This window comes from Poecilia mexicana, unplaced genomic scaffold (assembly GCF_051168715.1).
Source record: "Poecilia mexicana isolate PSO_F unplaced genomic scaffold, ASM5116871v1 scaffold_2, whole genome shotgun sequence".
NCBI classification, from domain to species: domain Eukaryota; kingdom Metazoa; phylum Chordata; class Actinopteri; order Cyprinodontiformes; family Poeciliidae; genus Poecilia; species Poecilia mexicana.
Genome location: NW_028263371.1, coordinates 21,536,819 through 21,551,492, shown reverse-complemented (window position 1 = coordinate 21,551,492; position 14,674 = coordinate 21,536,819). Strand labels below are relative to the sequence as shown.

At 43.5% G+C, this 14,674-nt stretch overlaps 1 protein-coding gene across 1 annotated transcript in view; it reads right to left on the bottom strand.

Annotated features, from left to right (window-relative positions):
• LOC106912474 (ribonuclease inhibitor-like) overlaps positions 1-14,674 on the bottom strand; it is a 90,259-nt gene that overhangs the window by 16,594 nt on the left and 58,991 nt on the right. Inside the window, exons 3-4 of the mRNA XM_088003987.1 lie at positions 4,848-5,027; positions 2,345-2,515 (exon numbers count right to left, since the gene is read on the bottom strand). Of these exons, the coding sequence (XP_087860113.1) occupies positions 2,345-2,515; positions 4,848-5,027 (351 nt within the window). The remainder of the gene's footprint in view (positions 1-2,344; positions 2,516-4,847; positions 5,028-14,674) is intronic.

Below are 14,674 nucleotides of genomic sequence, written 5' to 3'. Positions count from 1 at the left end.
GTATTTAGTATTTCACATGCAGATGATGGGATACAGATAGGCATAAACACAACCACATATTCTCTTATTCCACCTACGATAAAAAAAGACTCTGATGTAACATGCTGGGGATTTTACTTGTGGGCTTATACATCAGGACCTGATCCAAAATTTTTAGTGAATCTCTATGATGATCTATGATGGACAAAAGGGGTAAAAGTTAAGGAAGTAGAAACAGTCGATGACTGGTTCAAAGTCAGCACAGGTGTGTCAGGACTAAGTAATAATTAGTTATTACTGGTAGAACAGGCTGATAAAACAGCGAAGCAAGATTGTGTAGTGTGCATGGAACCAAGGCCTTTACTACGTATAACACCAGCAACTATTACTAAACAATGTCTACTAGAAGTGATGAGTAAAACTAATCCTAATAGCACGTGTAGGATTTATGATTCAATATTTCCTCTCGCAGCAGTTGATGGAACAAAACCTGTCTTCTCTAAAGGAGTAGCTCCAGGTAATTTCACATGCATCAACATAACAGGGAGCGGGAAAAAATCAGGGAATCCTGCTGGCATAACGTGCACTGACGTTCTCTCTGAAAAAATACTTTAACCCTGTTTCTCGTGCAGATGTCTGGTGGTGGTGCAGTGATGACAACCTTTTTGATAGGTTACCCCGGAAGGTGACAGGTCTTTGTGCTCTAGTTTCCTTGTTGTTACCCGTTTCTGTTTATCCTATTTCTGCAACACAACTAACCAATGTTCTGTCTCAGCAGCAGCATCACTTGCAGAAACGAGAGCTGAAGTGGGGAACTGATGTCCCAACATACATCGATGCCATCGGAGTCCCTCGTGGTGTGTCTGATGAGTATAAATTAGTTGACCAAATTGCAGCAGGTTTTGAATCTACAATTTGTTGATGGTGTACTGTGAACAAAACTACATTCATTACAACGTGCAAAACTAGGCAACTGGACACAGGCTGACTTCGAGGCGGTTCATGAGCAGCTGGCCGCTACTTCACTGATGGCTTTCCAAAACTGTATAGCTCTTGACATGTCGCTAGCTGAGAAAAAGGGGGTGTGTGTTATCTCTGGAGAAAGATGTTGTAAATACCTGCCAAACAACGCAGCAGCCGATGGGAGCCTGACAAAGGCCATTACGGGGCACCGAACCCTTAATGGGAAAATGAAGGAAGCCTCTGGAACAAACACCTCTATGTGGGATGCATGGTTGGAGGTTATTGGAAGGTACCGAACCCTTGTGTTCTCTGCTTTGGTATCAATGGGAGTCCTTGATGCCATTTTAACCTTGTGTGAATGCTGTTGCACTTTTTGCCTGCATTCTTTGTTTAACTGTATCATCACCACAGCAATTTTGCCCATGGAGGACCGGATGGCACAGATGTATCTTTTGTTTGTAAAACAAGCTGAGTCTGAAACAGAATCCTCTGCTGAGGATTCCCCTGACTGTGATTAGGGATCCTAAAGACAATAAAAAGAGAGGGGCAGGCAAATGTGCTTCAGAGCAGTAGGAGATTTGTCACTGAAAGCACATCTCTGTCTGTTCTCCTCACGAGTATTCAGAATCTAACTCTCTCTTGTCTTTCCTGTGTTATTTGCTGTGATTAATAGCTGTCAACTCTGACAGAAATGAAATTCAACTGTGGTGGAATACCGACTTACTAAAGTTAATTTATATAAGCTGCTGCTTCAATAAAGACCTGCTGGCTTCAGAACCAGAACCAGAACCTGGTACTGGGTCATGTTGTGTTGGAGGATTTTAGTCAGTAAAATCATTCCAGGTTCTGATCAAAGTGTTGAAGCATCAATCATTGATTATTGATTTGTTCCTGTTAGATTCCAGGAATTCACTTTTCTAGACTGGGTTGAATGACCTTTGACCAAAGATATGAACTTTGATTTATGATCAATTATATATAATTGGGCTGCACAGCTCTACCAACTGTACCAACTCTGTACAGTTTGTAGAGCTGTTGCCTTGCAGCAAGAAGGTTCTGGGTTCGATTCCCGCCCGGGTCTTTCTGCATGGAGTTTGCATGTTCTCCCTGTGCATTCGTGGGTTTTCTCCGGGTACTCTGGTTTCCTCCCACAGTCCACATGACTGTCAGGTTAATTGGCCCCTCCAGATTGTCCCTAGGTGTGAGTATGTGTGTGCATGGTTGTTTGTCCTGCGACGGACTGGCGAACTGTCCAGGATGTACCCCGCCTCTCACCCAGAACGTTAGCTGGAGAGGCACCAGCAACCCTCCTAACCCCACTAAGGGACAAGGGTGTAAAAAAATGGATGGATGGATTTATATAATTGTTCACAGAAATATCAATAATTATATAATTACAAACCCCAATGCTTTCAGTTTGCAGCCTTTAGTCTGTAGAAAACCACAGAGCTCCTTCAGTCCAGAACCTTCCAGGTTGGTGTTGCTCAGGTCCAGTTCTGTCAGATGGGTCGGTTTGGACTTCAGAGCTGAGAACAGAGACGTCCAGCTGGTCTCTGACAAACTGCAGTTCAATCTGAATAAAGAATAAAAGATGAACTGAAGCCAACAGGATGCAGTTAAAACTGAAATATTAACTAATAAATAATAAAATGTAGAAAATTAATTTCCCTGAATGTAAAAGAAACATGATGAACTGATTCTAACATCTGATCCAGTCAAACTGGTTTAAAGAGTCCAAACCAGCAGAACCAGAACATTTGATCAACAAAGAAACTCAAAGTTTTTCTAAATGTTTCTCAGGATCTTAAACTCAGTCGGATGTTTTTCTCTCCATGTTTCCTTCCAGGCTCTGTATCAGCTGACTGCTCTGTACCTTCATTTATCATCAGAGATTTTATGTCTCCAGTTTTTGGTCATTAATCTATTAATGATGTTTTTCTTGCTGGTTGTATTTTAACTGCAGCTCATTGCTAAGTATGACAGATGTAAACGTTTTATTTCAATCCGTCTAATTCAGAGTTTTACAACATCCATTACAGCTCAGATTCTGAAAGTTGATCATTTTCTCATTTTGTGGTGATTCAGTTCCTGAACTATCAACTAGAAAATATTGAGTCTTTTCTCTGTCAGATTGATTTGGGTCATTTAGTTCAAGTTCTGAATCCTCCATCAGAGACGCTGCAGAAATGGGAACATTATCATAAAGAACAACCTGATTGTGAAGACGAGTCATTTTTAAATCTATTTTCCAGGTGAACCACATGAGGAAGATTTCAGTAACTGATGAAGCTTGTTGCACACAAAGCTTTACAAAGGTAAGATCTCACTTCCTGTCCTACAAAATAAGAGCTGAATCAAGATGTCTGAACTAAATGACTTTAACACCAAAACCTTCACAAAGTCAGTATTTACTGCAGGACTGTTAATTAATGATCTTTATATTATTTCTGTCTCCTTCATGTCAGGAACTCAGCCAGAAGACTGTGGTCATCCTGACAGAGTCTGACTGTCAGAACAAACTCAGATTTCCTCTGGAAATCTCCGATCATGGGGGCGACTGCTGGCTGGACAGATGTCCAAAAGATATTCTTGGACAACAAGGATGGAGGCCTAAAAAGGTCAAGAAGCTGTTGTTCAGAGAGCTGCATCCAAGAATATTGAGGGAAAGTTAAGTGGAAGGAAGAACAGTGGTGGTGAAAATGAGAACCAGCACCAGAAATAACTGCAGCCTTGACAGGATTCACCAGAAGTGGACTGAGGCTGGGGTCAGAACATCTGGATCCACTACACTCAGACCCAACACTAGCTAGCATAGCTTTCTATGGCATAACATTAGCTAGCATAGCATTTGATGGCAGTTCTAGGTAGCAAAGCCCTAGATGACATAGCTTTAGCTAGCATAGCCTCTCACACACAGCATCCTGATTGAAATTTATTCTGTTTTTGCTGATTGTTTGTGGTTTTAAAGTTCTCAGTTTAGTGACCATCAGACTTTATTGATCCAGTAATTTAACTGTAAAGTTGGGCTGTTGTGTTAATAAATTGTGATTAAAGAGAAGCTGTGTGTTTCTTCTTCATGTGTTCAGTGTTTGCTGGTTGAAACGCTCAGATTCTCTCCGTCATTCGTTGCTCTATAACAGCTCAGCTCATCAGGCTGCTGCTCATAGAACAATAACCTACATAGACTGAAGGGTTTGGCTGCTGGTTCTGATCATCAGCTGGAGACCCGACTTGGTAACCGGATCAGAACCACTCAGTTTATTCATGAATGGCCTTGGGTTCTTCTTAAAGCTGCTGAAAGCCAATGGAGGCCATTATTTCCTAAGGAGACGTGACCTGATGAAGCTTCATCACAGAGACGAGGCTCCAACCGACTGACAGCTGTCAGACTGAAGAGGACGGTTCCTCTCTGACCCGGCCCAACAGAACCACAGCTTCAGGACAAAGTGAGGAACCTGCTGCTGCTGCAAACCTCACTGTCATTCAGTTCATCTAGATTTGCTTTTCTACAATCAGTCACTTCTTAGATGTTTCATTAATGATGATTTGAACTGGTCAGTGTTTGTGGCTCGACTGGAGGAAAACATTTCATTCTGGATGTAAAGATGAGAATCAGAAATAAAACAATCTGAATCTTTACCAACCAAACTGAAACATCTCCATCATTAATTAACTTCATTTGAATTATTTTACTAATTTTGTTCATCAGTAAAAACATTTTAAAAATTAAAAGTTCAATAATCTCAAAGCTATAAATAAGAATATAATTAATTTGTAAAGTAAAAGGTTTGAGATTTTATTCTGACATTTAGACAGGTTGTTTTAAAAGAAAAATATTAACATTAATTAATCTAAGGATTAAAGTATCAATAAATGATTTTATTGTATAAATAGAGAAAACAAACCTCAGTTTCTTCACTTTACTGACTGAAGTCTCCAGGATCTCAGACAGGTTCTTCATATCAGAGTCTCCACCTCCATCTATGTTGATCTCACTGATTTCCAGTTCATTCAGATCTGGGTTGGACTTCAGAGCTGAGGCCAAAACTTCACATTCATCCTTTAGGAGCTTACAGGCACCAAGTCTGTGATGAGAGAAGAAATAAATTCAGTTCGTTGCTCTTTCTCTCTCTTCATCTTTGTTTCTTGAATAGGTCTCAAAGAAGGTGACAAAATCATTTACACCATCCTATCTAGGTGTAGTGGTATAGAAATATACATAATTTCACACAAATAGTTTTCAGGTGAGAAGTTCCGGTTCTTGAAGTGGGCGTGGTGTATATAAGGAAGCTGCGGCGTTCATTCAGGCATGTGTCGTCTTTGTTCTCCCACTGTGTGGTTCGCGTCAGGTGGACTCTGGCAGCAGAAAGCAACAAATCGCTGGCTGGTGCATGTTGCGCTGATGTTCTGGTGGTAAAACGCCACTGCGCTGCGTTCCTTCTCTTCCTCGGTCTGCGAGTGTGTGTGCATGTTTTGTGGATCAGCAGGTTCCCCACAGTTGAACCATTGCTGCTCTGTCTACGTTCGTTTCCCGGATTTGTTCGGCTTTGTTCTGCACCGGCTACGTAAATCTTCCGGATTTCTGCACAATTGTTCTCAAGTTGGACTGTGGCGGCGTTATCCGCCCTAATTGGAGCGTGTTTGGGGTGTGGCATCGGCGCGCCCGTTTCATCTCCCGCTGTGGCAGGGCCACGCCTGGTCTTAATGTTTTAACCTGTATTGTCTGACTTTTACTTTTTTTTACTTTTGTTCACAGCCCTTTTGTTTATTTAGTCGGGCTGATATTGTTATATTGGTTAATTGTTTGTTTTTTTTTGTTTGCAGTTGCTGAGGTCCGGTGGCGGTGTTGGTGTGGTGATGGTGTCTTCCTCGTCTGTGTGCTGTGATTTTGGAGTTTGGCTTGTCTCACTGCGTCTGGTGTTAAAGGGTTTTTTTTTGATTTGCTGTGTTTGGTGGATGTCGTCCCCATAGCGCCCCCTCCGGCCGGTAACCTCAACTGCTGCAGTTTTATTTTCCTTGATTTTCTTTTGATTTCTTTAGTTTAATTTTTAAAGAAACTGGTTTTAAAAGAATGTAATAAACGTTTTTTTATAATTTTGAAATGGTTTCAGATGTTTTAATCTATGCATAACAGAACCTGTGTGCCTTAAACAAGAGGTAATATTCTCTGGGTGAAATTCCCAGGGTGGCGTTGTTGAGCAATTTACTAAAACTAAACTTCCACAAAATCTAAATTTCCATCGAGTGTCGCCACATAGGTAATTTGAAACTGCTTAGAGGTTTAGAAAGAGGACACACCTTCAATGCATATATTAAAATTAGGAATACACCTCTTAATAAAAGTCTCCACTTCACAGAAGCAAATCGAATTGCTTTGTCTGCAGCCGCACGAGCAGTTCCCAAAGGCACCTTTGCTTTGTCTCTTATTTTTGTATTTTGTTCATTTTTCTACTTTTCTCAGGTAATTAATGTCTGTTTTATGGTTTGGACTTCTTGATGGTTTGGGTGTGATGCTGATCTGTTTTTCTATGCATTTAATTGTCTGAATAAAACCCAAGATATGTCTGAAGTTGAATGGCGACTGGTTGTTCTCTGAGTGGTTTCCATTTTATACATGCAGAACCCTGAATTTAACCCTGAGTTTAACCTTAGAGTTTGTTTTTTTCTCCCCGCACTGCAGTAATCATAAGAAGCAGCATAAGCTTGTGATAATGGAAGAAGAAATTCAGGAACTTAAAAAGCTGGTAGCAAGCTTAAGAGCTGATAATGAGCAGTTGCGACAAGGGCAGGCTAGCTTAAGTGCTCAGCCGTCCACTTCTTCAGCATTGCCTAATGCCCCTCCTACGCCTAGTCTCCCTGTAGCAGAGAGACTGATTTTTGTGCCTAGGGATAGGAAATGTCCCATCTTTAGAGGAAGGACAGGCATAGGATTGAGTGAGTGGATGGAAGAAGCAAAGGTGTGTATGAGAGCGCGACATCTATCTGTGGCTGATCAAGCGTTTTTCCTGTTCGATCACTTGGATGGCGAGGCTAGGAATGAAATAAAGTATCGCTCTAGTGCAGAGAGAGAGGACCCTTCTAAAGTATTTGAAATCTTACAAGAATTGTATGGCTGTTCAGAGTCATATGTTGCTCTCCAAGAGGCCTTCTTTTCCAGAGGACAAGAGGGGGAGAGTCTTCAGGAGTTCTCCCTCGCATTAATGGGTCTTATGGAGAAGGTAAAGCAACGCGCACCTGCTGGTATGTTGAATTCTGAGACGCTGCTAAGAGATCAGTTTGTTGAGCAGGTGTTGGATGGTTCCCTGCGTCGTGAGCTGAAGCAGCTGGTGCGCGCGAGGCCGGACAGCACTTTGCTTGATGTTAGGACTGCAGCAATACAGTGGGAGCGCGAAGGGGTACCTCATCCTGTGAGAAGCTGTAGTCAGTCGGTTCCTTCAGTTTATGGTGTCCAGTATGGGGTTCATGGTGGTCCTCAGGTAGCTTCTTTGACATCAGCAACAGAAATGAGTCAGATGAGGGAAATGCTAAAGCGTCAGCAAGAGCAGCTCCAACAGCTTAGTGAGAGCATTTCTCAGTTGCAGAATTTCCGTCGTACTAACCGTCCACCCTTTGCTGGTCCAGTTATCTGTAGGCGGTGTAATCAGCCTGGTCATTTTGCACGAGAGTGTGATGGGGTGCGTGCCCCTCGTCGAACCCAAGTTCAGTCAGATTCAGCTACTCGGCCCCATTCTGCTTCAGCGGCGGAAAACTAGTTCCCACCGAACTGCAGAGCCACAGTTTAGGTGGGGGTGCTACTGGCTCACAAGCCGTTATTGGGAGTTTGGGTGCTTCTAAATTGATCTCAGCTTGTCATCATGCAGATGTAATCATGGGTGGTGTAACAGTCGCATGTTCAGTGGATACTGGTTCAATGGTGTCCACGGTCTCTGAAAGCTTTTTTCGTCAGCATATGGAGTCTTGGGGTTTGGAGCGTCTCCATTCGTGTCATTGGTTGGAGCTTAGAGCTGCCAATGGGCTTAAGATTCCTTATATTGGCTATTTAGAACTTGATGTACAACTCTGTGGCAAATTGATTCCCAACTGTGGTGTTTTGGTTGTTCAGGACCCTTGTGGTGAACTCCCAGCTAAAGTCCCAGGTGTTTTGGGGATGAATGTGATCAGGAGGTGTTATCAGGAACTGTTTGGGCTGCATGGTGTTGCTTGGTCTTCTGTGTCTGGTGTTTCTGAGGCCCCTCAGTCGGTCATGCGGGCACTGCAGCAGTGTCAGTCTGCCTACTTACAGGAGCCTCATAGTCCTGGAAGGGTAAAGGTCAGGGGTAAAACGGGCTGTCGGATTCCTGGTGGAGTCATGAAAATTGTGGCTGCCACATGTTCTGATGGGTACTCGGGCTCTACCGCTCTGTTTGAACCTTTAGAGTCCGGATTGCCTTCTGGTTTGCTTGCTTCCCCTGTCTTGGTTCTGGTAATTAGGGGTACAGCTTATGTGCCCATTATTAATGTTGGTTTGACTGAAGTGGTGTTATACCCCCGCACTGTTGTTGGCACACTGAATGTTGTTAATGTGGTGAGTCTCCCGGCAGGAATTACTGAAGTCCCAGCAAAAGTAGCCAGGATGGGGTGCCAGACGGCTTCAGCTAGTGTGCCACAGCAGGTGAAGGACTTGGATTTGTTGTCTTTGTCTGTGGAAGAACAAGGTCAGGTGAAATCATTGCTCCATCAGTACATGACAGTTTTCTCATCTCATGATGGTGACCTGAGCTGTACTAGTCTGATAGCTCATGACATTCCCTTGGTTGACGATGTACCAGTTAAACAACGCTATAGGCGTATTCCCCCTTCTGATTATGAGGTGGTGAAGGACCATATCAACCAATTACTGGCTTCGCAGATCATTAGAGAGAGTAGCAGCCCGTATGCTTCTCCTATAGTCTTAGTGAGAAAGAAAGATGGAAGTATTCGGATGTGTGTTGACTATAGGCAGTTAAATGGCAAGACCCGAAAAGATTCTTTTCCTCTTCCACGAATAGAAGAGTCATTGGATGCCTTGTCTGGTGCATGTTGGTTTTCCACCCTTGATTTGGCTAGCGGCTATAATCAGGTTCCAGTTGTGGAGGCAGATCGTCCAAAAACTGCCTTTTGTACTCCCTTTGGGCTGTTTGAATGGAACCGGATGCCTTTTGGGCTCTGCAATGCGCCTAGCACATTCCAACGGTTAATGCAGCGGATTTTTGGGGATCAACAGTGCCAGTCTGTTCTGTTATATCTTGATGACATTGTTGTTTTCTCTTCAAGTGTGGATCAACATCTGGAGCGCTTGAAGGTGGTGCTGGATCGACTTCTACAACAGGGGCTTAAGGCAAAGCTCAGTAAATGTTCCTTTTTTCAAAAAGAGGTACGTTATTTAGGACATGTGATCTCTGGTGAAGGGGTTGCCACAGATCCTAGTAAAGTTGAAGTTGTAGCCAACTGGCCAACTCCCACTAAAGCTTCAGAACTTCGGTCATTCCTTGGCTTTGCCAGTTATTACCGTCGTTTTGTGGAAGGTTTTGCGAAACTGGCAGCTCCTTTGCATAGAGCTGTGGCTCAGTGTGCTGGTGCCAAAGCTGGTAAGAAATCAGATTGTGGACTTGCTGCATGTTGGACTGATGAGTGTCAAAAGAGCTTTGAAATCCTGAAGGCTAAGCTAACAACAACACCAGTGTTGGCCTATGCAGATTTCACTCAGCCATTTATCTTGGAGGTGGATGCTAGCCATGGTGGCCTGGGAGCAGTTCTCTCCCAGATGCAGGGAGGCAAGGTGAGGCCGATTGCTTATGCCAGCCGAGGCTTGAGACCCACAGAGCGAAACATGGCAAATTACAGCTCCATGAAGCTTGAGTTTCTGGCCCTTAAGTGGGCCATGACTGACAAGTTTAGAGAGTATCTGTTGGGGAACAAATGTATTGTCTACACTGATAACAACCCTCTCAGCCATCTGTCCACTGCTAAATTGGCTGCCACTGAACAGAGGTGGGCTGCTCAGCTAGCATCTTTTGATTTTGAGATCAAGTATCGGTCAGGTCGGAGTAACACCAATGCTGATGCGCTTTCTCGCCAGCATCCACCTGATTTACCAGACGTGAAAGTCATGCTTCCGGGTACAGCTATGCCTAGAGCATTGCAGGAAGCTTTGGGGTTTGAAACAGTTGAGGCAACCCAAGCAGCCGTTGCAGTTTTGCCACAGCATACTACAGCTGAACTTTGTGCTTTGCAGCAGGCGGATCCTGTTTTACAGGACGTGTTGGTGTTTTGGAAGAAAGGACAGCATCCTAGTCGAGAGGAGCGAGCCCAGCTGTCTTCATCCACGTTGGTTCTGCTGCGACAGTGGGACCGGTTTGTCGAGAGAGATGGCGTTCTCTATCGAAAGGTATTTAGGTCCGACGGTGGTGATGTTGTGTTTCAGTTGGTGTTACCAAGTGTGCTAATTAAGGATGTTCTGACCCAAGTTCATGAAGAACATGGTCACCAGGGAGTGGAGCGAACTTTGGCGCTCTTACGGTCCCGGTGTTACTGGCCTCATATGGCCTCTGATGTGGCCCAATGGTGCCAGGCTTGTGAGAGGTGCCAGGTGGCAAAGGATGTCCACCCTAAAGCTTACGGCTACATGGGACATTTGCTAGCATCACGTCCTAATGAAATTTTGGCTATTGATTATACCACCTTAGAGCCCACTCAGAATGGCTTAGAAAATGTTTTGGTCTTGACAGATGTTTTCAGTAAATATACTGTTGCTGTCCCCACACGGGATCAGCGAGCAGCTACTGTGGCTAAGGTTTTGGTGTCCGAATGGTTTTATAAGTTTGGTGTTCCAGCTCGGTTGCACTCCGACCAGGGTCGTAACTTTGAGAGCTCACTTATCCAGCAGCTGTGTAGCTTGTATGGTATTGTAAAATCACGCACCACTCCATACCACCCAGAAGGAAATGGCCAATGTGAGCGTTTTAATCGGACGCTGCACAATCTGTTAAGGACGCTGCCTGTGTCTCGGAAAAGGGATTGGCATGCCTGTTTGCCCCAGGTTCTTTATTGTTATAATACAACTCCTCACCAATCTACTGGAGAGTCGCCTTTCCTTTTAATGTTTGGTCAGGAACCTAGACTGCCCCTAGATTTCCTGTTGGGTAGAGTTGAGAGTCCAGTTGGTGGTTCTGTCCATGAGTGGGTTCAAGAGCATCAAGCTTGTTTGCAGGTAGCCTTTGATGGGGCTAGAGAGCACCTGAAACATGCTGCGGATCGCCGAAGGCAGGCCCATGACACTCGGGTGAAACATCTGCCATTAAAGGAAGGTCAATTTGTGTTTTTGCGTGACTTTACTGCTAGGGGGCCTCATAAGACCAGGGACCGATGGAGCTCTGTCAAGTATAAAGTGTTGAGGGTACCAAAGGAGGATGGCTCTGTTTACACCATTGCACCTATGAATGACCAGACTAAAGTAAGACAGGTACATCGTACCATGCTAAAGCCTGTGGTTGGTGGTGTTCCTCCTGATCACATTCCTCCTCACACCATGCCTCCTGTAGAAGAGGGACTGTCTGAGGATAATGGCCCATTTGATTATGATTTGTTTGTTTGTGAACAGCAACCCATGGTGGTTGCTTCTGACTTACCTTCCAGTAGCTCACAGCCTCAGGCTGCATCCTGGGAACCAGGGTCACCATGTGAACCAGTTGTATCTGCTGAACCCTCTACATCTGTGACTGTCCCACCTGTCAGCTGTCCTGACCCAGTGACCTTGCGTCGTTCCAAACGACAAACTGCTGGACAACATTCTAATGTGTACCATCTCCCACGACCAGCAGGAGACGCTCTTCCTGGAGGCTCTTCTGCATCTATGTCAATTGTATCGGCTTTGTTTAGACCCTGGGACTGATAGTTTTGGGTTTTGAATTGGCCATCGTCGGGTCGACGATGCAAGAAGGGGGGGTAGAATGTAGTGGTATAGAAATATACATAATTTCACACAAATAGTTTTCAGGTGAGAAGTTCCGGTTCTTGAAGTGGGCGTGGTGTATATAAGGAAGCTGCGGCGTTCATTCAGGCATGTGTCGTCTTTGTTCTCCCACTGTGTGGTTCGCGTCAGGTGGACTCTGGCAGCAGAAAGCAACAAATCGCTGGCTGGTGCATGTTGCGCTGATGTTCTGGTGGTAAAACGCCACTGCGCTGCGTTCCTTCTCTTCCTCGGTCTGCGAGTGTGTGTGCATGTTTTGTGGATCAGCAGGTTCCCCACAGTTGAACCATTGCTGCTCTGTCTACGTTCGTTTCCCGGATTTGTTCGGCTTTGTTCTGCACCGGCTACGTAAATCTTCCGGATTTCTGCACAATTGTTCTCAAGTTGGACTGTGGCGGCGTTATCCGCCCTAATTGGAGCGTGTTTGGGGTGTGGCATCGGCGCGCCCGTTTCATCTCCCGCTGTGGCAGGGCCACGCCTGGTCTTAATGTTTTAACCTGTATTGTCTGACTTTTACTTTTTTTTACTTTTGTTCACAGCCCTTTTGTTTATTTAGTCGGGCTGATATTGTTATATTGGTTAATTGTTTGTTTTTTTTTGTTTGCAGTTGCTGAGGTCCGGTGGCGGTGTTGGTGTGGTGATGGTGTCTTCCTCGTCTGTGTGCTGTGATTTTGGAGTTTGGCTTGTCTCACTGCGTCTGGTGTTAAAGGGTTTTTTTTTGATTTGCTGTGTTTGGTGGATGTCGTCCCCATAGCGCCCCCTCCGGCCGGTAACCTCAACTGCTGCAGTTTTATTTTCCTTGATTTTCTTTTGATTTCTTTAGTTTAATTTTTAAAGAAACTGGTTTTAAAAGAATGTAATAAACGTTTTTTTATAATTTTGAAATGGTTTCAGATGTTTTAATCTATGCATAACAGAACCTGTGTGCCTTAAACAAGAGGTAATATTCTCTGGGTGAAATTCCCAGGGTGGCGTTGTTGAGCAATTTACTAAAACTAAACTTCCACAAAATCTAAATTTCCATCGAGTGTCGCCACATAGGTAATTTGAAACTGCTTAGAGGTTTAGAAAGAGGACACACCTTCAATGCATATATTAAAATTAGGAATACACCTCTTAATAAAAGTCTCCACTTCACAGAAGCAAATCGAATTGCTTTGTCTGCAGCCGCACGAGCAGTTCCCAAAGGCACCTTTGCTTTGTCTCTTATTTTTGTATTTTGTTCATTTTTCTACTTTTCTCAGGTAATTAATGTCTGTTTTATGGTTTGGACTTCTTGATGGTTTGGGTGTGATGCTGATCTGTTTTTCTATGCATTTAATTGTCTGAATAAAACCCGAGATATGTCTGAAGTTGAATGGCGACTGGTTGTTCTCTGAGTGGTTTCCATTTTATACATGCAGAACCCTGAATTTGGGACACTAGAGGAAAATAACAAGCAAGAGGTTTAACATTTTATTCCTCTAATTTAACAATTTGGGGGCTCTGTCGGTTCTTTGGGTTTCCGCATGTATGGGCTGGAACTTTATTGACTTGCTTTGGTCCGAGGTGCCGGCGCAGGTAGTTTGGACTTTTATTTTTCTGTCTGTTGCACCGCCTTCTTGGGAAAGCCAGTAGGAAAAAGTGAGCAAAGTGGTGGTGCGAGCCGTGGGTCGAGTGTGGTGAGTGGACCGCTGAAAGGAGGAAGAGGCATTTGACGAAGACAGAAAGTTGTGGAACTGAACTTTGGTGATAAATGTGACTTAAATCGGAACATGATGACGTTGGATTTAGAAAGAAGTGACTGTAATACTATGGATTGTCGTGATGAGGAAGGAAGGAGTGGTCGGAATGAAGATAAAGAGTGGGAATTGGTGAGAAAGGGTGGAAAGAAGCAGCGAGCTGTTGAAAGAAAGAGGAAAAAAGAAAATGAGAAAAGCACTGAAGAATCCGATAATGAAGGAATTGAGAAAGGAACAGAAGCACCAAAAAGACAAAACCTGAATATTATAAGATTTGATGAAGGAGAAGGAGTCAAGAAGATTGATCCACTTAAGCTAACAAAAGCACTTAAAACACACGTTGGGGAAATTAAACATGCTAAGATACTGAGAGACGGAAATCTTTTGATTGGATGTAATTCTGAAAGTCAGGTTGAAAAGGCAAAAAAGATTGGATGGGTGTGTAAAGTCAAAGTCAGAGCAGTTGTTAAAGTGGGTGAAAAAAGAAACAATGAAAGCAAAGGAATCATAACAGGAGTGCCATTGAGTGTTGTCGAGAAAAGTCGAGCTCAGCCCACTTCCCCATGCTGGAGATTTTAGTTTAGTAATAACAATGAATAAAGTTATCTTTAAAACTGATTACACAGGTGACATCAAGACCCAACAGTAGAGTCAGACGGTAATAAAATTAATCTGGTTGTGTGTGTTGTTATTGTGTCTTGCAAACTTTGCTTTAATTATACTTTTTTCTATTTAATCATAAAAAATCATAGTCTGACAGAAAGAGAGTCATGGAACAGGAAGAGCAGGTTTCCTGAAGAAAGAGGAAGTTTCCAGCCTGCAGTGAATAAAAATAGTTCAGATTGCTCATTTTGGGCATTAAAGGTTTAAAGAATAAAATCTAAACATTTTGAGTAATTGGATAAAACCCAGAGTAAAATACTTAAATTAATAATGATAACTTATGATTAAGCCAATAATTAATATTGGTTTAACCAGTGGTTGATGTTGGTTTGATTATAGGAATATTTACACTTAGTCTTAA